Genomic DNA, 26,362 nt, shown 5'->3' on the forward strand with positions numbered 1-26,362 from the left:
GAATGCAGGGTCCGGGGAGATCAGATATAGTGAATGCAGGGTCCGGGGAGAGCGGATATAATGAATGCAGAGTCCGGGGAGACCGGATATAGTGAATGCAGGGTCCGTGGAGACCGGATATAGTGAATACAGGGTCCGGGTAGCCCGGATCTAGTGAATGCAGGGTCTGGAGAGACCAGATCTAGTGAATGCAGGGTCTGGGGAGACCGTATATAGTGAATGCAGGGTCCGGGGAGACCGTATATAGTGAATGCAGGGTCCGGGGAGACCAGATATAGTGAATGCAGGGTCCGGGGAGACCGGATATAGTGAATGCAGGGTCCGGGGAGACCGGATATAGTGAATACAGGGTCTGGGGTTTAGTAACACTTTAAAACTCCATATGTGAACCTCTTTTCATGAAAACAAGCAATAAAGACACAGAAACTTTTTTAATTCAAAAAATTATTTTTTTTTACTGCTGCTTGTTCCAAATATTCACAAAATAAATATATTTGTAATAAAAATAAAAAAAAGATGTAAACCAACCAATATGAGCAAAGAGAATAATCTCTACAAATATCATCTGGTTTTCACTGTTAAATTTCACCACAATCTAGTTTACAGGCAGGAAAAGGGTTCGATCGATCATGGGACTATAGGCCCTAGCATGCACTGTGGTGATCAGGTTGGCAATCCCCTTCTGCCTACTCATAGTACACGGCATAGACATTAGCCAGAGCAAACAAGGAGCTGTTCTTAAAGGTGTAGGAGGAAAAGGTGTCGTTAGCTGGGTCCCATATACACCGGCTGCCAACCCGCATGCCCTGATCGTTCAGCTGTCCGATGTAGATGAGGACGATTGTTTTATATCGCGGGATCATCAAGTCCTTTACTCTGGCTTTAACTACCTGGAAATCAAAACATTAGAGCGTCTATAAAATGGTGGAAAGGAAAGACAGAACACATTAAAAGAACACTCCAATTTCCAGAATCCCACTCCTGCATTTTCCATTTCCAAGCTGCATCAGCCCAATCTGAATGGTTCACATCTATCATGATTTCCTCTATCTAAGATGGAAGCACCACACCACAAATGAATAGTCCAGATACAACTTTATTCCCATGACATGGTCAGGTAGAAGAACAAAAGAAGAACCCAACGCGTTTCAGGGGTCCAACCTCCCCCCCATTATCAGAGATAAGAAAACATAACAAAGGAAAATCTAAAACACAAAGGTTTCTCATCAGACTTGCATAAAATCACAATTGGTTTATATAGAACATTCCATATATTATAACACGGATCAAAAAAAGAAAAATATGATAAAAGAGATCATTTAAAAAATGAAGTTTTTTTAATCTTTTTGTTATCATGGTTTACCCTTTTTAATAGTAGTTTTTATACCAATCAATCAATTGTTCTTTATAAAATCACAATCAGCATATAAATAACAATCAGCATATAAATAACAATCAGCATATAAATAACCTTCAGTATATAAAAAAAACTACTATTAATAAAAAGGTAAAAAACATGAGAAGCAATACATTTGATTTGATTTGGATACTCCTTTGTTTCTCATGCACTTTAGCAAGAATTGTTGGGTTGCCATTAACAATTAATGGCAACACATGTGCATAAAAAGATGCATGTCTTTGTGAACTATAGGAACCCACACAATTTTGCTTGCGTTCCTGCATAGCACAAGTTATATATTTACATAGTTAGTCTAGCTGAAAAAAAGACAAAAGTACAGCCAGTTCAACAACAAAAATTTTTTTTATAATCCTAAACGCACAGTTGATCCAGAGGAAGGCAAAAAAAACAGCAAAGCATGATCCAATTTGCTCCTGCAGGGAAAACATTCCTTCCTGATCCCCCGAGAGGCAATCGGATATTCCCTGGATCAACTTTACCTATAAATGTTATATCCAGTTATATTCTGTGTATCCAAGAAAGAATCCAGGACTTTCCTACAGCAATCCACCGAGCTGACCAGAACCAATTTACATATCCCCCCTTATGTATTATACATGGAGATCATATCCCCCTTATGTATTATACATGGAGATCATATCCCCCTTATGTATTATACATGGAGATCATATCCTCCCTTATGTATTATACATGGAGATCATATCCCCCCTTATGTATTATACATGGAGATCATACCCCCCCTTATGTATTATACATGGAGATCATATCCCCCCTTATGTATTATACATGGAGATCATATCCCCCCTTATGCATTATACATGGAGATCATATCCCCCCCTTATGTATTATACATGGAGATCACATCCCCCCTTATGTATTATACATGGAGATCACATCCCCCCCTTATGTATTATATGGAGATCATATCCCCCTTATGTATTATACATGGAGATCATATCCCCCCTTATGTATTATACATGGAGATCATATCCCCCTCATGTATTATACATGGTGATCATATCCCCCCTTATGTATTATACATGGAGATCATATCCCCCTTATGTATTATACATGGAGATCATATCCCCCCTTATGTATTATACATGGTGATCATATCCCCCCTTATGTATTATACATGGAGATCATATCCCCCCTTATGTATTATACATGGAGATCATATCCCCCTTATGTATTATACATGGAGATCATATCCCCCCCTTATGTATTATATGGAGATCATATCCCCCCTTATGTAATATACATGGAGATCATATCCCCCCCTTATGTATTATATGGAGATCATATCCCCCCTTATGTATTATACATGGTGATCATATCCCCCCCTTATGTATTATACATGGAGATCATATCCCCCCCTTATGTATTATATGGAGATCATATCCCCCTTATGTATTATACATGGAGATCATATCCCCCCCTTATGTATTATACATGGTGATCATATCCCCCCTTATGTATTATACATGGTGATCATATCCCCCCTTATGTATTATACGTGGAGATCATATCCCCCCTTATGTATTATACATGGAGATCATATCCCCCCCTTATGTATTATACATTGAGATCATATCCCCCCTTATGTATTATACATGGAGATTATTTCCCCCCTTAATCTCCTCTTCTCAGTAGAGAATAAATTCATTTCCTCTAATCTTTCCTCATAGCTGATCTCCTCCATGCGTCTTATCAGTCTGGTTGCCCTTCTCTGTACTTTCTCCAGTTCCCCAATGTTCTTTTTGTGAATTGGTGCCCAAAACTGAACTGCATATTCCAGATGAGGTATTACTAATGATTTGTACCGGGGGGGGGGGGGGAATGATATCTCTATCTCTGCAGTCTATACCTCTTTTAAAACAAGAGAGGATTTTGCTCGCTTTGGATCCCGCAGCTTGGCATTGCATGTCTTTATTAACCTTGTGATCTACCAGAACCCCCAGATCCTTCTCCATCATTGGTTCCCCCAGATGTACCCCCCCTAGTATGTATGATGCATGCATATTCTTAGCCCCCAAGTGCAGAACCTTACATTTATCAACATTAAACCTAATTTTCCACATAGTCTCCCAATTACACAGAGCATTGAGGTCGGCTTGTAAATTGGAGACCAGGAGCTGACTGACAACTCATGGGGCCCCCGGGCAATAGGGGATCATGGGGCCCCTGTGTCCTTGCCCAAACTCAAAAAAGCCTATGAAAAAGGTACCAGGGGCATCTCATGGGGCCCCCTACTGACCACGGGCCCTCAGGCAGTGCCCGAGTTTCTAAATGGTCAGTCCGCTCCTGTTGGATACATCCTGTAAAGGACGTTATTCCACGGCACAGCTTGGTGTCATCTGCAAAGACTGAAATGGGATTATTAATCACAGACCCGATATTGTTTATGTTTAAGTGTGAACAGAACTTTGGTGTGTCCCAGTTTGGCTCTTTCTCCCCTAAGAGATTCATGAATAAATGATTGGAGATCTATTGGTTTCCCATCACTGCGAGTCTCACCTCTGAAATGGTCTTTGTCATTTGTCTACATAACTCGGCTTCATACTTCTCCTCCTGAAGATAACTGGTCAGGACGTCCTTCAGAATATTGTTCACTGTGGCTACAGGAAAGCGTCTCGTGGGGCCTACAACAGAGAAACAGATTTTATCAAGAGGCCTTGTAACTAACTTCACAAAATTGCAGATAAGAGTACAGAAAGATCTCATATTTGAAATAATTAATTGCAGCATTTCTCCTTTCGATACCATTTTATATTCACTAGTAATGTTGCTCTGACCTCTGAAAATCTGCCTCCTCCTGAAAGAATCAGTTCCCTTGCACAGCCCCCTCCCATCTTGCACATCATAGCCCTTTCCATCTAATTATTGTCTGTGCTGACCCAGCTCCTCTGCCTGTCCCTTCATCATCCTACATAACCTTTTATGTGGCTGCCGGCTGAGCAGTGAAGAGGAATACATAACCTGCAGGGACTTCGTCACTGCTCAAACTCCCTCCAACCCTGTTCCCCCTCACTCAGCTACCCCCTCATCACCCCTCTCCCACGGCCCCACCCCTGCTCTGACCTCCACTTCCACCCCACCCTTCATTCCTCATACTGAAGCCCCTCCAACACTTCACACCTTTGACCTTACTACCATCGAGGAAGTCTCCAAGATCCTCTCTGATGCCCGCCTCACCACCTGCCCCCTCGACCCTATCCCCTCACAACTCCTACGACCTCCCTCCCCCTCCATCCTATGCTCCCTCACCCACATCTTTAATCTCTCCCTCTCCTCCAGCTCTTTCCCCTCCCCTCTGAAACATGCACACATCACCCCCATACTTAAAAAGCCCTCCCTGGACCCCAATGACCCAAACAACCTCAGACCCATCTCCCTGCTCCCATTTACATCCAAACTCCTCGAGCGCCTAGTCTACACCCGCCTATGCTCTCACCTCAACGACAACAACCTCCTCGATCCCCTACAGTCCGGCTTCCGTCCCCTACACTCCACCGAAACTGCCTTACTCAAACTCTCCAACGACCTGCTAACTGCCAAAGCTAATGGCCATTATTCAGTGCTCCTACTCCTTGACCTCTCTGCGGCCTTCGACACAGTCGACCACCCCCTCCTCCTCAAAAAACTACACTCCCTCGGCCTCAGAGATTCTGCTCTCTCCTGGCTCTCATCCTACCTGTCACAACGCTCTTTCAGCATTACCTATAATGCTACCACCTCCCCCTCACTCCCCCTCTCTGTTGGGGTCCCTCAAGGCTCTGTCCTCGGACCCCTTCTCTTCTCCATCTACACTTCCTCCCTTGGCCAACTCATACACTCTCACGGCTTCAACTACCACCTGTATGCCGACGACACACAAATCTATCTCTCAACCCCCCACCTCACCCCCTCGGTCTCTGCCCGAATCACACACCTACTGAGCGAAATTTCTGACTGAATGTCGCTCCACTTCCTTAAACTGAACCTCGAGTTTCCTTAAACTGAACCTGAAGACCGAGTTTCTTGTCTTCCCCCCAGCCCGGACACCACCCCCCATTGACTTCTCCATCACATCCAACAACGCCACCATCAAACCCGCCCCGCAGGCCAGAGTACTGGTGTCATTCTGGACTCCAACCTATCCTTCCAGCCCCAAGTCCAATCTTTAACAAACTTGTGCAGACTCCACCTCCGCAACATCGGCAAAATCCGCACGTTCCTAACCCCAGAAACTACTAAGCAACTCATCCACTCCCTCATCATATCACGACTCAACTACTGCAACTCCCTCCTCACTGGCCTGCCTCGCCACAGGCTATCCCCGCTTCAGTCCATCCTGAATACGGCTGCCAGACTCATTCACCTTTCCAACCGCTCCATCTCCGCCACCCCCCTCTGCCAATCCCTCCACTGGCTTCCGATTGCGCAACGGATAAAATTCAAAATCCTAACACTGATGTACAAAGCTGTCCACCATACTTCCCCGAACTACATCACCGACCTAATATCCAAGTACCACCCAACACGCACACTCCGCTCCTCACAAGACCTCCTTCTCTCTAGTTCCCTGGTCTCCTCCTCCCATGCCCGCCTCCAGGACTTCTCCAGGATGTCACCCATCCTCTGGAACTCCCTGCCCCAACCCATCAGATTATCACCTACTCCTCTCCTTTAGGCGCACCCTGAAAACCCATCTCTTCAGGGAAGCCTACCCCACCCCCTGCTAACTTGCCGACCTCCTCCACTCTTCCTACCACTCCATCCCCCACAGCTATCTCCTCCAGTGCCACCATCCCCTCCCTCCTAGATTGTAAGCTCGAAAGAGCAGGGCCCTCGATCCCCTCATGTTTTGCATTGTATTGGTATTGTTCTGTCACATGTTCTGTCCCCCTTTGTAATGTACAGTGCTGAGCGAACTATTGGCGCTTTATAAATACTTATATAACAAGTGCAGCGCTCGTCGTTAATAAAGTGAATGGATGGAACACAGTGTCATAAATCAAATATATAAAACTTATAATAAATGATATAAAATAGTCCCATAAATATAAATAAATCAGGATAGTGAAACAGGATAATGGAAGGTGACTTCGTTGTCCGGGTAGTATTGGAAATGAAATGCGCACTCACCGGACACGCATATTAAATGCGCCTTGTATGTAACAATCCTGATCCTGGGTGGTAGGAGGTCCTCCTTAAGTCAGAACCCAAATGAGCTGTCCTTCTCACTTCTCACTTAGAAATGCCCGTGTGGTCCTGGTGGGTGCTGTCACTCCCAAGGGGCTGGATGGTAAGTGGTGATCCGCCTTAGTAATGGACCTGTAGGCTAGAGTACTCCCCCAGGGGACAACAAGGATACCTCCATAGTGTAGTAGATTTAAATTTTATTCATATGAAAGGTGCATCACATAAAAGAGTGCAAAAACTGTTGCAGACAACTGTCTGTAGGGGGACTGACCAGCTGGTGATATGTAATGGCCGCCGGAGCTCCACGATGCTCCGGCGGCGTGACGTCACGAGGAGCCACACCACGCCGTGACGTCACGCCGCCGGAGCATCGTGGAGCTCCGGCGGCCATTACATATCACCAGCTGGTCAGTTCCCCTACAGACAGTTGTCTGCAACAGTTTTTGCACTCTTTTATGTGATGCACCTTTCATATGAATAAAATTTAAATCTACTACACTATGGAGGTATCCTTGTTGTCCCCTGGGGGAGTACTCTAGCCTACAGGTCCATTACTAAGGCGGATCACCACTTACCATCCAGCCCCTTGGGAGTGACAGCACCCACCAGGACCACACGGGCATTTCTAAGTGAGAAGTGAGAAGGACAGCTCATTTGGGTTCTGACTTAAGGAGGACCTCCTACCACCCAGGATCAGGATTGTTACATACAAGGCGCATTTAATATGCGCGTCCGGTGAGTGCGCATTTCATTTCCAATACTACCCGGACAACGAAGTCACCTTCCATTATCCTGTTTCACTATCCTGATTTATTTATATTTATGGGACTATTTTATATCATTTATTATAAGTTTTATATATTTGATTTATGACACTGTGTTCCATCCATTCACTTTATTAACGACGAGCGCTGCACTTGTTATATATATTGTTCCCTTCTTAGGTTATTGGTACCTAATTTTGTGCATAGCAGCTTGTTCATTTTCACTAAGGCGCTTTTTACTCTCTTTATATGCTTTATAAATACTGTATAATAATAATAATAGTGTCCCTTGAGTGACAGTTCTTAGTCTGCTGGGGTTGCTGATATCTCATCCAAGGTGGCGCCACCCAGACATTCTGGGTTCATCTGGGTGGACTGACCCTTTAAATTCATTTTTAATGCAGATCAATACAGAATTCATACCTAACTGATATGTATTTTCCATCTGCACAGCTGGACGGTGTATGTCATCGTGGTGTCCCGGTTCATCGATATAAGACACTGTGCTCATAGAGCTACAATAAAACACAATCAAAAAATAATTATTCATACAGCCAGTGCCGGGACAAGGTCATCTAGAGCCCAGAGCGAACATGCCAAATTGCACTCGCCCCCCCCCCCCAAAGATGTATGAGCATTATGTTGTAGCAACACATCCCCCCCCCGGAAAAGAAAAAAAAATTGAGCACTTATCTGCATGCTTCTCCCTTCCCATATACCCCCAGTAAAAATCTTCCCCCCAAAAAATTTCCACCTCCTAGTACATCCTCTACCCTTCAAATTTCCTCTTCGAGTACAAATCCTCCCCCCCATTCTATATCCCCGCTCCCAGCACACATTCCCTCCCCCCAAACAAAAAATCCCCTCCTAATACAAATCCCTTCTTCCCTCTACCATATCACCTTTTCAAGCACAATCCCCAAATCCCTACCCCGCCACAAATCCTCTTCCCCCTCCCAACACTTACCCCCAGCCACCTCCCAAATTCCTCCTCCCAACACAATTGCTTCCCCTCCAATCTCATTGTGGTGCCCCCCCCCCGCCTCACATGAAACCACAGTGCCCAGGGCAGCTGTCCCTCCTGCCCATCCCTGCATACAGCCAGCTACAATGTATTGTACAATCGGTTACGTTCCATCAGGATTCCCTAAAGCTGACCTTCAGACTTCCCCTTAGTTAAGATGCCGGTGCTGGGGACCCAAATACTGGTGAAGAATCGGCTCCGGTGAGGACAGCTCTGGATCCCTTGACAGGTAGGTGTACTTTTATTAAAAGTCAGCAGCCATAGTATTTGTAGTTGGTGACATATTTTTTGGGGGAAACTCTGAAGCTCCTCCTCATGTAATGCAGACAATGTCCTTGGAATCCAGACCTGTTGGGGAAGGGGGGGGGTCTAGGGGTCACTAATAGCAATTGTGGGTGCATCCCAAAGATATGTGCCTGGGCACCCATATGACCTAACTTGGCCCCTTGCCTGAAAAGCCCGGCCCTTTCCAACCATCTTTGGTCCTGAAATTGGGAGTGACGCCTAATACAGAGAGAAGGTTTGTCTGCTCACTCTCTGGATTCTCTGGGCTTGTTCAGGTTGTCTCTGGGTTTCACTTCATGGCTGCCCAGTGATGAAACGCTTCCTCTCTTCTTCAGCAGGCGGGCAGCCTTGTCCTTGGCGGCGTCTGACATCTCTGTGAAAAAAGCAGCGACATCTCTCAGATCCCAAAATGGATCAAGCGGATCTGACCTAGAATGTATCTAAAGCCAACACTGTGGAAGGATTAGAACCCTTGCTAGGCTTTTACTGCTGCCCATGTCTCCACAAGGGAGATTCACCCTCTCTACATGTCCTGGTAACAACGAGGACCTTTTCATGTAAGTGGTTTACTGTGGTACATTCATTCACATGCGTTAATGTGCGTTATGGTGCGTGTCAATGTGTGATGCATTAGGACAGCCCTTTCATTATGTATGTACCACAATGGATAAAATAAATGTGCGTGGCTTTTGTTACTGTGGCATAATATAACGAACGGTATATCCATTATGGTGGGCTGTGTATGACATTCTATAGATAATGTGTCAGGGTGTCATTTATAACAGGAGATGGTCAGAGACTGCAAACATGAAACAGGACATGGTCAGTGACTGAAGACAAATTATTATTATACAGGATTTATATCGCGCCAACAGTTTGCTCAGCACTTTACAAAATGAAGGCAGGCATGACATTTACAATACAATTTGGTACAAGAGGAAACAGAGGGCCCAGCGCGTTAGAGCTTACAATCTAGGAGACAAATAACAGGAGATTGTCAGAGACTGCAGACATAAAAAAGGAGACTGTCAGACACCGTAGACATAAAAAAAAAGGAGATTGTCAGAGACTGTAGACATAAAAAAAAGGAGATTGTCAGAGACTGCAGACATGCTACATAAGATGGTCAGAGACTGCAGACATAAAAAAAAGGAGATTGTCAGAGACCGTAGACATAAAAAAAAGGAGATTGTCAGAGACCGTAGACATAAAAAAAAGGAGATTGTCAGAGACCGTAGACATAAAAAAAAAAGGAGATTGTCAGAGACTGCAGACATGCTATAGGAGAAGGTCAGAGACTGCAGACATATAAAAGGAGATGGTCAGAGACTGCAGACATGCTATAGGAGAAGGTCAGAGACTGCAGACATATAACAGGAGATGGTCAGAGACGGCAGACATGCTACATAAGATGGTCAGAGACTGCAGACATGCTATAGGAGAAGGTCAGAGACTGCAGACATATAACAGGAGATGGTCAGAGACTGCAGACATATAACAGGAGATGGTCAGAGACGGCAGACATGCTACATAAGATGGTCAGAGACTGCAGACATGCTACATAAGATGGTCAGAGACTGCAGACATGCTACATAAGATGGTCAGAGACTGCAGACAAGATACAGGATATGGTCAGAGACTGCAGACAAGATACAGGATATGGTCAGAGACTGCAGACATGCTACAGGATCTGGTCAGAGACTGCAGACATGCTACAGGAGGTGGTCAGAGGCTGCAGACATGCTACAGGAGGTGGTCAGAGGCTGCAGACATATAACAGGAGATGGTCAGAGATTGCAGACATATAACAGGAGATGGTCAGAGATTGCAGACATATAACAGGAGATGGTCAGAGATTGCAGACATATAACAGGAGATGGTCAGAGATTGCAGACATATAACAGGAGATGGTCAGAGACTGCAGACATATAACAGGACATGGTCAGAGACTGCAGACATATAACAGGAGATGGTCAGGGACTGCAGACATATAACAGGAGATGGTCAGAGACTGCAGACATATAACAGGAGATGGTCAGAGATTGCAGACATATAACAGGAGATGGTCAGGGACTGCAGACATATAACAGGAGATGGTCAGAGACTGCAGACATATAAAACAGGAGATGGTCAGGGACTGCAGGCATGCTATAGGAGATGGTCAGAGACTACAAACATATAACAGGAGATGGTCAGAGACTTCAGACATATAACAGGACATGGTCAGAGACTGCAGAGATGCAACAGGAGATGGACAGAGACTACAGACATGTTATACAGGGTGTTAGAGACTAGGCACGTGCTTCAGAAAACAGAGATATAGACTGAAGACACATTACGTGAGATTGCTAGAGGTAACTGCTATTTAAGGGCAATAGTGAAACACAGAGTAATGTCTGCTGGGGCCACAAAGAAATAAATGCCCTCGGGCCGCAGGTTGGGCTCAAGGCTCGTAGAAGACATAAATGTTCAATGCTGTAGTCCCCTATAACTATTTCTTTCTCTTACCATCTTTGCACTAAAATGCAATTTTCATCTTTTTCAACCTTTGTGGCATCTCAGTGCTGCTGATCCCCTGCAGCCTCTTTGCAGCCACTCCTATTGGTGGAGCACGGTGTCATTTTTCTGGGGCTCTCCCATTGGTCTCTATAGTGCTCATAGTTGTGCCTCATACTCATACTAGCAATGGGTCACATTCCACACAGACTCATAGAACAGTCATTGACAGTCAAGGAAGCGTGGATTGTCATTGTGTCTGCTCACCCTGGGGCAATGTGACACCACGGCAGCCCGTCTCCTGGATACCCTCCACCCGCCACAAACACACTGGCACCAGCAACTGATCCTCTGCCTTTATCCCTTCAATGTCAGCCCCCCCCTCTCCTGCAGATGGATGGCCCGTGTGACCGCCGGTGTCAGAACATCTGACTTACACTTGAAGTGTTCAAAAGTTCCGGTCACTGTGATCACACACATGGAGGCAGAACGTTCACATAATAAAAAGGAAACATCGCCTCCTCTCTGGTCTTCTCTATATAAACAAGGTCACCGGTATAAATGATTGGAGTTTTATTTCCCTGCTCCCAGGTGTATGCAACCCTGAAAATGATATTACAGAGAAGTACCGATGGACTCCAGAGTTTTATCCTAGAAATACAGTTGCAAGAAAAAGTATGTGAACCCCTTGGGATTCCGTGGAGTTTTGCATGAATTGGGCATAAAATGTGCTCTGAACGTCATCTAAGTCACAACAATAGAAGAACACAGTCTGCTGAACATAATACTACACAAACATTAGATGTTGCCATGGTTTAATTGCACATAACATGTAAACATTCACAGTGCAGGGAGGAAAAAGTATGTGAGGCCCTTGCTTAATGACTTCTCCCAGAGCTAATTGGAGCCAGGAGTGAGCCAACCTTGACTCCAATCAGTGTGATGATATTGGATGTGTTGCTGACAGCTGTCCTGCCCTTAAAAAACACACACCTGTTTTGGGTTTACTGGTTTCAAGAAGCACTGTCTGATGTGAACCATGCCTCACAAAAAAGAGCTCTCAGAAGACCCGCGATCAAGAATTGTTGACTTGCATGAAGCTGGAAAGGGTTACAAAAGTATCTCCAAAAGCCTTGATGTTCATGTGTCCACGGTAAGACAGACTGTCTACAAATGGAGAAAGTTTAGCACTGTTGCTACTCTCCCTAGGCGTGGTCGTCCTGTAAAAATGACTGCAAGAGCACAGCACAGAATGCTGCATGAGGTAAAGAAGAATCCCAGAGTGTCAGCTAAAGACCTACAGAAATCTCTGGCACATGCTAACATTTTTGTTGACACATCTACAATAAGGAAAACATTAAACAAGAATGGAGTACATGGGAGGAGGAAGCCATTGCTGTCCAAAAAGAATATTGCAGCACGTTTGAAGTTTGCAAAAGAGCACCTGGATGTTCCACAGCACTACTGGCAAAATATACTGTGGACAGATGAAACCAAGATCCACTATGTGTGGAGAAAAAAAGGCACAGCACACCAACATCAAAACCTCATCCCCACTGTGAAACATGGCGGAGGGAGCATCATGGTTTGGGGCTGCTTTGCTGCCTCAGGGCCTGGACAGATTGTTGTCATTGATGGGAAAGTGAATTCCAGAGTTTATCAAGACATTTTGCAGGAAAACGTACGACCATCTGTCTGCCAACTGAAGCTCCACAGAGGATGGGTGATGCAACAGGACAATGACCCAAAGCATACAAGTAATTCAACAAAACAATGGCTGCAACAGCACAGAATACGCCTTCTGGAGTGGCCCAGTCAGAGTCCTGACCTCAACCCGATTGAAATGCTGTGGCATGACCTTAAGAGAGCAATTCACACCAGACATCCCAAGAATATTGCTACACTGAAACAGTTTTGTGAAGAGGAGTGGTCCAAAATGACTCCAGATCGTTGTGCAGGTCTGATCTGCAACTACAGGAAACGTTTGGTTGAGGTTATTGCTGCCAAAGGAGGGTCAACCGGTTATAAAGTCCAATGGTTCACATACTTTTTCCTCCCTGCACTGTGAATGTTTACATGTTATGTGCAATTAAACCATGGCAACATCTAATGTTTGTGTAGTATTATGTTCAGCAGACTGTGTTCTTCTATTGTTGTGACTTAGATGACGTTCAGAGCACATTTTATGCCCAATTCATGCAAAACTCCACGTAATCCCGAGGGGATCATATACTTTTTCTTGCAACTGTACATTGTTCCAGACAATGACCAACGTGGGTAATCAATTGATACAATGTATCTTTTTATCAATTGTTTATTTATTAACGTGTCTATAAAGGACGATGTCACATAATATGAATATAAAATGACTGTTCAAATTGCATGACAAATGGCATCCAATGATCAGCAATGGGACCGTTCTAATCAGTGCAACTCCGACTAGTTCCTGCACTACGTTTGCCAATTTTGAGTGCGACATCTGTGTATAAAGCTGCCTAGATGTCTATCAAGTCGCACTGCCACCCAACTTTGAGATTGTGCCACCTCAAGTGAAGTCGCTATACTATATATACTATAGGAGGTGGGGAAAATGGGAAGATTTTGTGTCCAAGGTGAAAAATATGAAGTAGAGTGGGATAGCAGAAAGTACATATTATTTAGGAAAAGATGTAATGAGAAATGCAGAGTGCGTGGTTTTACTCGTGGGGGGAGGTTGGTTTTTCGGGGAGGGTGGGGATATTAGCAGGGGCGGACTGACCATTTGGAAACTCAGGCACTGCCCAAGGGCCTGGGGTCAGTAGGGGGCCCCATGAGATGCCCCTGGTACCATTTTCATAGGCTTTTTTGAGTTTGGGCAAGGACACAGGGGCCCCATGATTACCTATTGCCCTGGGGCCCCATGAGTTGTCAGTCCGCCCCTGGGTATTAGTTAGGGGGGATGGGGGGTGAAGGAAATAAAGATAGAAGGGGGATAAAGATTGAAAGGGATATAATTAAGGGTTGGGATATATCTGAAAGTTTTGTATGTTATATGAGAGTAATGATGAAATTTGTATTTTATATTGAAAATGAATAAATATTTAAATTAAAAAAAAAAAAGTGAAGTCCCACAATTGCAAAATCAGATCCAGTGTGAACCAGGGCTTAAGGCAAAAAAATGTTCCACTGGAAGTATCTCCCCATCACCGGATCCAGGGTTGTGCCCATCTGCAGTGGGGCTCTCCCAGCAATTGTACAATGTTCACCATGATAATATGCCAACCTTTTCATGATCTATGTGATCTAATAAATATTATTTGCATTCACTAATTTAGTGACCATACTCCGCATAGGATTTGTAATATACCACTTTTTGGCAGGTCTGTTCTTGTCAGCTGCTATTTTCTTTCTATATGTTATTTGGTTCAGACTCCACACCTTATACTTTAGGTGAGACGGGGATAACTTATGATAGGGTGATTACACCTCATTATGATGGCATCTTTTTTCCTATATCAAGCTCTCCCAGCATTCACAGGACAGAGAGGCAGCAGCAGCAGGACAGCCTGCTGCTGTCAATCAAGTCCTGTGAGCAAAGAGCGGGGGCGATGCCAAGCTACGCTGTGTGTGTCTACAGATGCACACAGCTCTCAGCACAGGAGTGAGCCCACAGGTGAGCCCCTATAGGTAGCAGCTTCCTATGGTGGCACACTAAGAGGAGCATGGGTGGGGGATCTCAGAAGAGGATTGGGGCTGCATGAAAATATAACATGTTTATAAGTTATTAAAAAACAGGCCTTTACAAATACTTTAAAATGTTGAATTTACACTAAGAATATATTGTGCTCGCAAATGCATAAACTCGCATATACATGGAAATAACCTCATGAAGACACATAAAACAAATGCCTAAAATTACGTTCATAAAAGCAGTTGCTCAAACATCATTATCGTGTGCAAGAAGCCGAATAGGTAAGTATCCCAGGTGTGCCATATAGCACCACATTTATCCACCGTGTTCCTTAACCTGGCTGTAAGATATTCTGTGTGACGCACCTCTCTCCCGATTTATCAGGTTTTCCAAGGTAGGAGGGGGTCCAATGTTTCCACTTAGTGGTGCTCAGATACAATGCATTTGATGGATTGTGGTACGCTACAAATAAAATCTTGTGATCTTGTATCAGTACGTCTCTTCGTTATGTATCAACAGACAGGTAGAATGGTATCTGTGTACATTCTGATAGGTTATAGTTACACTGCCCAGCGCCGGTGTCCTGAATTCAGTTCCCAACAAAGATCACGGCAGGCTGCACACTCCACGAACATCATTATTGCTTCTCTTCTTATACTGTTTTATTAACCCAATATCACCAGACTCCACCTCCGCAATATCGCCAAAATCCGCACGTTCCTAACCCCAGAAACCACTAAACAGCTCATCCACTCCCTCATCATATCACGACTCGACTACTGCAACTCCCTCCTCACTGGCCTGCCTCGCTGCTGGCTATCCCCGCTTCAGTCCATCCTGAATACGGCTGCCAGACTCATTCACCTTTCCAACTGCTCCGTCTCCGCCACCCCCCTCTGCCAATCCCTCCACTGGCTTCCGATGGCCCAACGGATCAAATTCAAAATCCTAACACTGACGTACAAAGCCGTCCACCATACTGCCCCGAACTACATCACTGACCTAATATCCAAGTACCACCCAACACGCACACTTCGCTCCTCACAAGACCTCCTTCTCGCTAGTTCCCTGGTCTCCTCCTCCCATGCCCACCTCCAGGACTTCTCCAGGGTGTCACCCATCCTCTGGAACTCCCTGCCCCAACCCATCAGATTATCACCTACTCTCCTCTCCTTTAGGCGCACCCTGAAAACCCACCTCTTCAGGGAAGCCTACCCCACCCCTTGATAACCTGCCGACCTCCTCCACTCTTCCTACCACTCCATCCCCCACAGCTATCTCCTCCTGTGCCACCATCCCCTCCCTCCTAGATTGTAAGCTCCAAAGAGCAGGGCCCTCAATCCCCTCATGTTTTGCATTGTATTGGTATTGTTCTGTCACATGTTCTGTCCCCCTTTGTAATGTACAGCGCTGAGCGAACTATTGGCGCTTTATAAATACTGTATAATAATAATAATCACCAAAATAACACATATGTACAGCGGTAACGAGGGTGGGCTTCAACATCCACACGCCACACGTATGAGTCCATGGTTTCTGTGCTGGGACCGTGTTCCCAGCGCAGTGACCAAGCTGTCATAGAGAGCTCTTAGTCTCTTGCTATGATCGGTAACCGGCGGGACAGGCTCCTAATCATGTGACCTCAAATGATTGGAAAATCCATCTCGCTTGGCTGGGCTGGGTTGGAAGGAGTTAATATAATAATCATTAGATAAATCAACCTTTTAAAAAAAATGCAAAGGAGAATGAACTCCAAATATCCCGGCCACCCCTCCAGACTTAGTGGCTGTGGTGCCCTGTGTTGCTGGCGTAGTGGTCCGTATATACACCGCAATAGACCGCTCTGGTGTGAGTATCTATCATAATGCTTGCAATGGCAAGCACTCATTGGTCAACGAGACCACATGACTATGCCGATCAATGAGAGGCACTTCTTTCTTCTAGGACAGGGGTCTCCAGACTTTCTAAACAAAGGGCCGGTTTACTGTCCTTCAAACTGTAGGGGGGCCGGACTGTGACCAGTGGGAGAATAAAATGTCCTGGTGTCAGTGGGGGTAAACAATGCCCAATCATTGGTATTAGGGGGAGGAATAGTGCCCCAACTTTGGTTTCAATAGAAGAAATAGTGCCCCATCATTGTTGTCAATGGGAGGAATAGTGCCCCATCATTGGTGTCAATAGGAGGAATATTGCCCCATCATTGGTGTCAGTGGGAGGAATAGTGCCCCATCATTGGTGTCAGTGGGAGGAATGGTGCCCCATCATTGATGTCAGTGGGAGGAATAGTGCCCCATCATTGGTGTCAGTGGGAGGAATGGTGCCCCATCATTGATGTCAGTGGGAGGAATGGTGCCCCATCATTGATGTCAGTGGGAGGAATAGTGCTCCATCATTGGTATCAGTGGTAGGAATAGTGCCCCATCATTGGTATCAGTGGGAGGAATAGTGCCCCATCATTGGTATCAGTGGGAGGAATAGTGCCCCATCATTGATGTCAGTGGGAGGAATGGTGCCCCATCATTGATGTCAGTGGGAGGAATAGTGCTCCATCATTGGTATCAGTGGTAGGAATAGTGCCCCATCATTGGTATCAGTAGGAGGAATAGTGCCCCTTCATTGTTGTCAATGGGAGGAATAGCGCCCCATCATTGGTGTCAATAGGAGGAATATTGCCCCATCATTGGTGTCAGTGGGAGGAATAGTGCCCCATCATTGGTGTCAGTGGGAGGAATGGTGCCCCATCATTGATGTCAGTGGGAGGAATAGTGCCCCATCATTGGTGTCAGTGGGAGGAATAGTGCCCCATCATTGGTATCAGTGGGAGGAATAGTGCCCCATCATTGGTATCAGTGGGAGGAATAGTGCCCCATCATTGATGTCAGTGGGAGGAATAGTGCCCCATCATCGGTATCAGTGGGAGGAATAGTGCCCCATCATCGGTGTCAGTGGGAGGAATAGTGCCCCATCATTGATGTCAGTGGGAGGAATGGTGCCCCATCATTGATGTCAGTGGGAGGAATGGTGCCCCATCATTGGTGTCAGTGGGAGGAATAGTGCCCCATCATTGGTGTCAGTGGGAGGAATAGTGCCCCATCATTGGTATCAGTGGGAGGAATAGTGCCCCATCATCGGTGTCAGTGGGAGGAATAGTGCCCCATCATTGATGTCAGTGGGAGGAATGGTGCCCCATCATTGATGTCAGTGAGAGGAATAGTGCCCCATCATTGGTGTCAGTGGGAGGAATAGTGCCCCATCATTGGTGTCAGTGGGAGGAATAGTTCTCCATCATTGATGTCAGTGGAAGGAATAGTTCTCCATCATTGATGTCAATTTGAGGAATAGTGCTCAATCAGTGGTGTCAATGGGAGAAATAGTGCCCCATCGTTAGTATCAATGGAAGGAATAGTGCCCCATCATTGGTGTCAATGGGTGGAAAAGTTCCCCATCATTGGTATCAATGGGAGAAATTGTGCCCCATCGTTAATATTAATGGGAAGAATAGTGTCCCATCATTGGTGTCAGTGTGAGGAATAGTGCCCCATCATTGGTGACATTGGGAGGAATAGTGCCCCATCAGTGGTGTCAGCGGGAGGAATAGTGCCCCATCATTGGTGTCAGTGGGAGGAATAGTGCCCCATCATCGGTGTCAGTGTGAGGAATAGTGCCCCATCATTGGTGTCAGTGGGAGGAATAGTGCCACATCATTGGTGACATTGGGAGGAATAGTGCCCCATCATTGGTGTCAATGGGAGAAATAGTGCCCCATCATTGGTATCAATGGGTGGAAAAGTTCCCCATCATTGGTATCAATGGGAGAAATTGTGCCCCATCGTTAATATTAATGGGAAGAATAGTGCCCCATCATTGGTGTCATTGGGAGGAATAGTGCCCCATCATCGGTGTCATTGGGAGGAATAGTGCCCGATCATCGGTGTCAGTGGGAGGAATAGTGCCCCATCATTGGTGTCAGTGGGAGGAATAGTGCCCCATCATTGGTGTCAGTGGGAGGAATACTGCCCCATCATTAGTATCAATGGGAAGAATAGTGTCCCATCATTGGTGTCAGTGTGAGGAATAGTGCCCCATCATTGGTGACATTGGGAGGAATAGTGCCCCATCATTGGTGTCAGCGGGAGGAATAGTGCCCCATCATTGGTATCAATGGGAGAAATTGTGCCCCATCATTGGTGTCAGTGTGAGGAATAGTGCTCCATTGTTGATGTCAGTGGGAGAAACTATGCAGTGGGAGGAATAATGCCTCGAGGGCCAGATAAAAGCAAGCAAAGGGTCGCATCTGGCCCCCGGGCCACAGTTTGGAGACCACTGTTCTTGGACATCTTACTGGAAGAAGAAGCCTGAAGCGTTGCTCTCATTGGTATGATGGCCCCTGCTGGGTACGGGAGGAATACCTGTACACCCCTATCAGCAACCCTGTTCATCCATACAAGTTACAGTCGTGGTCAAAAATCTTGTCCCCCCTGCATTTCCGTCAGATAATGAACCTCTTCACCTAGAAATGTGTTGCAATTACATGTTTCAGCATTCTCATGTTTATTTCTTTTGTTTGTATCGGTATGACACACAAAAGTGGAGAAACAAAAAGCCAAATCTGACCCATTCCTCACAAAACCCCAAAAATGGACTGGACAAAATTATTGGCACCTACTCAAAATTGTAAGAAATTGTTGCATTCCAGGTTTGTGATGCTCCTGTAATTTGTAATTAAACTCACCTGTATCAATTACCAGAAGCTGATAATACAGAAATCACACCGGTAACAGGATAAAATGGTGAAAGATGGACTCAAACTTTCTGTTGTGTGTCTCTGTGTGCCACATGGAGCATGGAGAAGAGAAAAAGCAGCAAAGAATTGTCTGAGGATCTGAGAAGAAAAATCATGGAAAAGCATGGACAATCTCAAGGGTACAAGTCCATCCCCAGAGATCTTAATGTTCCTGTGTCCACTGTGCGCAACATTGTCAAGAAGTTTACAGCCCATGGCACTGTAGTTAATCTCACTGGACGTGAATGAGAGAGAAAAATTGATCAAGATTGCAACAAAGTATTGTTGGAATGGTGGATAAAGAACCTCGATCAACTTCCAGACAAATTGTAGACGACCTTCAGGCACAGGGTACAACTGTCAGCTCGCACTATACGTCGCCATCTGAATGAAAAGGGTAGGAGGCCCAGGAGGACCCCACTGCTGACACAGAAACATAAAAAAGCCAGATTGAAGTTTGCCAAAACTTACCTGAGGAAGCCAAAATCCTTTGGGGAGAATGTGCTGTGGAGAGACGAAACAAAATGGCAGCTTTTTGGTAAAGCCCATCATTCTACTGTTTCCAGAAAAAGCAATGAGGCCTTTAAAGAGAAGAATTCAGTCCCTCCAGTTACACATGGTGGGGGGGGTCACTGATGGTTTGGGGTTGCTTTGCTGCTTCAGGCACTGGATGTCTTGTCTGTGTGCATGGCATTATGAAATCTGAAGACTACCAAAGAATTCTGGGGTGCAATGTAGGGCCCAGTGTCAGAAAGTTGGGTCTCCATCAGAGGTCATGGGTCTTCCAGCAGGACAATGACCCAAAGCACACGTCAAAAAGCCCCCAGAAATGGTTTCAGGCAAAGCGCTGGAGAGGACTGAACCGGCCAGCAATGAGTCCAGATCTCAATCCCATAGAGCTCCTGTGGAGAGATCTCAGAACAACAGTTGGGAAAAGGAACCCTTCCAATGTGAGAGACCTGGAGCTGTTGGTGAAAGAAGAGCGCACCAAAATTCTAGTAGAGAGGTGGAAGAAACTCATTGATGGTTCCAGGAAGCCATTGATTTCAGGTATTTTCTCCAAGGGGTGCGCTGCCAAATAGTACATTGTGGGTGCCAAGAATTTTGTCCAGTCCATTTTTGGGGGTTTTGTGTGGAATGGGTCAGATTTGGCTTTTTGTTTCTCCACTTTTTTGTGTCACCAATACAAACAACAGAAATAAACACGAGAATGCCGAAACTTTGTAATTGCAACAATTTCCTGGGCGAAGCGGTGCGTTATCTGACAGGAATGCGGGGGGGACAAGATTTTTGGCCATGGCTGTATGAAGGAACCACACGGTGCGGCAGGGGGCATCTAACAGTCCTGGAAGAGTTGAGTCTGGAGGAGTGGGGGGTTGGTAGGAGACGGGGCCCCTGGACAGGTGAGTATAGTTCCTGCTCTATTGTGGGGACCGGGTGGTTTGGAATCTTTAGGGACCTGATAGGGTCTCTGGGGCTCAGCGCACACAACGGGGCCATCACTAGAAATCACAGGGCCCCCCCGTACAGCCTGCCTGACAGGAAGGAGATGTATTCCAGGCACCAGGGGTCCCTGGTGTCATCTGGGGATCCATTATCAAGAAGCTGTGACTGTGAAGAAGCTTCAGACAGATGACACACCACCCAGGATTTCCTTAGTGAGAGATGAATATGTGGCTCCCGTCTTTTTCAGGGTCCGCACAAAGTCCTTTCCAGGACCTCCTCCTGACCCAATGGGGCCTGGACCCAGCAAAGGAGGACTACCTGTACACCCCCATCAGTGGCCCTCTTCATACATGCAAACACAGAATGCACAGACAGCTTCCTATACAGCCCAAAGGATGTTTCTTGCCCTGCAGTCCTGGCATACGTCTCATTGATAGATATGTCAGTTGGGAAGGACCACAGAGCTGTCATAGGACGTCGGGGACAGGATCGCTCACAGACCGGCACAAGGCTGCAATGGGCTACAAGACCTTCAGCAAGAAGCTTGATCTGTAGTCCCAACACACTTCCTGTCCTCGGGTGACAACACTCACTCACTGTGTTTATGGAAGAGCGGAGTTGTCACCTGAGGATAGGAAGTGTGATGGGACTACAGACCCCCTTCCCCGCCTCTATATTAGGGGATGTAGGTGGAGGGAGGGGTTTTGTAGTCCTCACACACTTCCTGTCCTCGGATGATGACGCTCACTCACTGTATTTATGGAAGAGCGGAGTTGTCACCTGATGATAGGAAGTGTGATGGGACTACAGACCCCCTCCCCCAGCTCCATATTAGGGGATGTAGGTGGAGGGAGGGGTTCTGTAGTCCTCACACACTTCCTGTCCTCGGGTGACGACGCTAACTCACTGTATTTATGGAAGAGCAGAGTTGTCACCTGACGATAGGAAGTGTGATGGTACTACAGACCCCCCTCCATATTAGGGGATGTAGGGGCAGGGAGGGTTCTGTAGTCCTCGCACACTTCCTGTCCTTGGATGACAATGTTCACTCACTGTATATATGAAAGAGCGGAGTTGTCACCTGAGGATAGGAAGTGTGATGGGACTACAGATCCCCTCCATATTAGGGGATGTAGGGGGAGAAGGGGTTCTGTAGTCCTCGCACACTTCCTGTCCTTGGATGACAAAGTTCACTCACTGTATTTATGGAAGAGCGGAGTTGTCACCGGAGGATAGGAAGTGTGATGGGACTGCAGACCCCCTCCTCCGCCTCCATATTAGGGGCTGTAGGGAGAGGGAGGGGTTCTGTAGTCCTCGCACACATCCTGTCCTCGGGTGACAACGCTCACTCACTTTGTTTATGGAAGAACAGAGTTGTCACCTGAGGATAGGAAGTGTGATGGGACTACAAACCCCCTCCCCATATTAGGGGATGTAGGGGGAGGGAGGGGGTTCTGTAGTCCAGGCACACTTCCTGTAGGTGGAAACAATGTAACAGATAAGGGCGGGCAGGATCCATAGACGGAATATTTAACACATATGATAGAATGTTTGTGATGCTCAGGGAGAGAATTAGAGGCGTCCATGGTCGGGGTGTACATACACTTTAAAAGGGTCACTCCACCCAAAACTGATCCCCTCCCCCCCAGTGGTCTTTATAATGACCCCACTCTCCGGGATGGGGAGAATACAACAGGATGGGGGAGGGGAAGGGCCAAGAAATCCCCCCAGAGGGGTCCTCAATGTTGAATCCTCCCACCAGGGGCTCTGACTGTATTGGGGGGGGGGGAGTGGCTGGGGGAGGACACGCTGGCTCCTGTAGTCCTCCGGGGAGATTACCTGCTGCACGCTCCTTCCTCGGATCCAGGTCAGCGTTCTGTTGCCCCGGCAACCAGTCAGCAGTGAAGGGGGCGGGACTTCCTCTCGATGCTGGCTTGCTATAGGCTGGAAGCCGAAGCTGATGGAGTTCTGGACAGACCGGCCGGCTGATTGTTTTTCTTTTAAAACTGTATTGGAGGCGTTTAGTACAGTGTGCCTGGCTCCCTCTGCTGGACGCCGCTGTCATTGCAGAACACAGGGTTAGGCAGAACAAGCCATACAACTCTGGAGACACCGAGAGGGCAGGGGGAGGGGGAGGAGTACAGGATATAGAGGGGATGGGGGGGGGGTACTGAGGAGTACAGGATATAGAGGGGGGGGGGGTACTGAGGAGTACAGGACATAGTGGTGATGGGGTACTGAGGAGTACAGGATATAGAGGGGGGGGGGGGGGTACTGAGGAGTACAGGACATAGTGGTGATGGGGTACTGAGGAGTACAGGATATAGAGGGGGGGGGGGGGTACTGAGGAGTACAGGATATAGGGGTGATGGGGTACTGAGGAGTACAGGATATAGGGGGGGGGGGTATTGAGGAGTACAGGATATGGGGGGGGGGGGGGTGCTGAGGAGTACAGGATATAGGGGGGGGGGCTGGGGTGCTGAGGAGTACAGGATATAGAGGGGGGGGGTATTGAGTACAGGATATGGGGGGGGGGTACTGAGGAGTACAGGATATGGGGGGGGGGGGTTACTGAGGAGCACAGGATATGGGGGGGTACTGAGGAGTACAGGATATGGGGGGTGGGTACTGAGGAGTACAGGATATAGGGGGGGGGGGCTGGGGTGCTGAGGAGTACAGGATATAGAGGGGGGGTATTGAGTACAGGATACGGGGGGGGGGGGGTACTGAGGAGTACAGGATATAGGGGGGGGTTACTGAGGAGCACAGGATATGGGGGGGGTACTGAGGAGTACAGGATATAGGGGGGGGGGGGGTGTAGAGGAGTACAGGATATGGGGGGGGGTACTGAGGAGTACAGGATATAGGGGGGGTATTGAGGAGTACAGGATATGGGGGGGGGGTACTGAGTACAGGATATAGGGGGGATGGGGTACTGAGTACAGGATATGGGGGGGGGGTACTGAGGAGTACAGGATACAGGGGGGGGATGGGGTACTGAGGAGTACAGGCTACTGGGGGGTATGGTATACTAGGAGCACAGGATACTGGGGGGTATGGGGTACTGAGGAGTACAGGATATGGGAGGGGGGGTATGAGGTCCTGAGGAGTACAGGATACTGGGGGGGGGGGGTATGGGGTACTGAGCAGTACAGGATACTGGGGGGGGGTATGGGGTACAGGATACTGGAAGGGTATGGGGTAGTTAGGAGTACAGGATACTGAGGAGTTCGGGGTACTTAGGAGTAAAGGATACTGGGATGGTTATGGGATACTGAGGAGTGCAGGATACTTGGGGGAGAGGGGGTATGGGGTACTGGAGGAGTACAGGATACTGGAGGGGTACTGAATAGTACAGGATACTGGGGAGGGGTATGCAGTCTTGAGGAGCACAGGATACTGGGGGGGGTACTGATAAGTACAGGTTACTGGAGGGGGTATGGGGTACTTAGGAGTTCAGGATACTGGGGGGGGGGGTACTGAGGAGTATAGGATAGGGGGGAGGTAGGGTACTGAGGAGTACAGGATACTGGGGGGGGGGGGGTTATGGGGGTACTGAGGAGCACAGGATACTGGGGGGGGTACTGAGGAGTACAGGATACTGGGGGGTATGCAGTCTTGAGGAGCACAGGATACTGGGGGGGGTAGTGAGGGGTACAGGATACTGGTGGGTAGGGTACTGAGGAGTATAGGATACTGGGTGGGGTGGGGGGGGGGTATGGGGTACTGAATAGTATAGGATACTGGGGGGGTGGGGTACTGAGGAGTATATGATATTGGGGAGGGTAAGGGGTACTGAGTATAGGATACTGGGTGTGGGGGGCATGGGGTACTGAGTAGTATAGGATACTGGGGGGGGGGGTACTGAGGAGTATAGGATACTGGGGAAGGGGTACTGAGGAGTACAGGATATGGGGGGGGGGGAAGTAAGGTACTGAGCAGTATAGGATACTGGGGGGGGGGGGGGGTATGGGGTACTGAAGAGTATGGGATACTGGGGGGGTGTGAGATACTTAGGAGTGCAGGATACTGGGGGGGGGTATGGGGTACTGAGGAGTACAGGATACTAGGGGTGTGTGGGGTACTAAGGAGTACAGGATGCTGGGGGGGTGTGGGGTACTGAGTACAGGATTTTGGGGGGGGGGGGGTGGGGTACTGAGGAGTACAGGATACTGGGGGTGTGGGGGGTACTGAGTACAGGATACTGGGGGTATGGGATACTGGGGGGGTGTGAGGTACTTAGGAGTGCAGGATACTGGGGGGGGGGGGTATGGGGTACTGAGGAGTACAGGATACTAGGGGTGTGTGGGGTACTAAGGAGTACAGGATGCTGGGGGGGTGTGGGGTACTGAGGAGTACAGGATACTGGGGGTGTGGGGGGTACTGAGTACAGGATACTGGGGGTGTGGGGTACTGGGACCACTAAAACACTGGAAGTTTTTACCCCCTTCATGACCAGGCCATCTTTTTGCTATTCTACATTGCGCTACTTTAACTGGTAATTGTGCAGTCATGCAACGCTGTACCCAAATAAAATGTATATATATTTTTTCAAAGCAGTAGAGCTGTCTTTAGGTGGTATTTGATCACCTTGGGTTTTTATTTCTTTTTTTTTTTTTTGAAACAAAAAAAATTCCAAAAATTGCAATATTTTTTACTGTTATAAAACATATCCAATAAAAAAAAAATCTAATTTCTTCATAACTTAAGGCTAAAATATATTCTACATGTTTTTGGTAAAAAGATCCCAATAAATGTATATTAATTGGTTTGTGTTGAAGTTATAGCATCTACAAACTAAGGTATATATTTAGTATTTTTTTTTTTCTATCTAGTAATGGCGGTGATCAGCGACTTACAGTGGGACTGCGATAGTGCGGCGGGCAATCTGACACTGACAGCACAAGTGAAACTAATACAGTGATAACACTATACACTGGCTATAAAGGGGTTAATATCTAGGGGCAATCAAAGGGTTGACTGAGTGCCTAACAATGTGCAATTTGTGTACTATGAGCTGCTTTTACTAAGTGATGTGGATGTTTTTCTCTCTGCTTTGCAGGGAGAGAAAGCAGCCAGCTGCTCTCTATAGAGTCGTGTTGTTAGTAAATACAGGGATCTATACTGTGATTCGCTATGATGAATGACTTGTGCTGTACTGAATGAAAGCACAGATTGGGCGGAGGACACACTCCCTCTACCCCAGAAATGCTGGATCATGTACATGTACATGATCCAGCACATCGAAGCCGCCCAGCCGCAGTAAAAAGGCTGTGGGTGGTCCTTAAGC

General features: G+C 47.0%; 1 protein-coding gene across 1 annotated transcript; it reads right to left on the reverse strand.

Annotated features, from left to right (window-relative positions):
• Positions 1-427: 427 nt before the first annotated feature.
• DYNLT5 (dynein light chain Tctex-type family member 5) lies at positions 428-23,084 on the reverse strand. Its single transcript, XM_089687947.1, has 5 exons — positions 22,912-23,084; positions 8,927-9,050; positions 7,792-7,883; positions 3,938-4,062; positions 428-890 (listed from the first exon to the last, which is right to left on the reverse strand). The coding sequence occupies exons 2-5, from the start codon at positions 9,046-9,048 to the stop codon at positions 687-689; spliced, it is 543 nt and encodes a 180-aa protein (XP_089544073.1). The 5' UTR covers positions 9,049-9,050; positions 22,912-23,084; the 3' UTR covers positions 428-686.
• Between the last annotated feature and the right edge of the window lie 3,278 nt (positions 23,085-26,362).

This window comes from Staurois parvus, unplaced genomic scaffold (assembly GCF_062004578.1).
Source record: "Staurois parvus isolate SC_StPar_1 unplaced genomic scaffold, SC_StPar_1.0 ptg000441l, whole genome shotgun sequence".
NCBI lineage: Eukaryota > Metazoa > Chordata > Amphibia > Anura > Ranidae > Staurois > Staurois parvus.

Bases quoted from the DNA above. Each gene is read 5' to 3' on its own strand.
- DYNLT5 (XM_089687947.1), bottom strand. From the start codon at position 9,048: ATGTCAGACGCCGCCAAGGACAAGGCTGCCCGCCTGCTGAAGAAGAGA. The intron at 7,884-8,926 runs GTGAGCAGACAA...GTTTTATTGTAG, and splicing joins AAGCCCAGAGAATCCAGAGA to CTCTATGAGCACAGTGTCTT. The intron at 891-3,937 runs GTGAGACTCGCA...TTTGATTTCCAG, and splicing joins TGACAAAGACCATTTCAGAG to GTAGTTAAAGCCAGAGTAAA.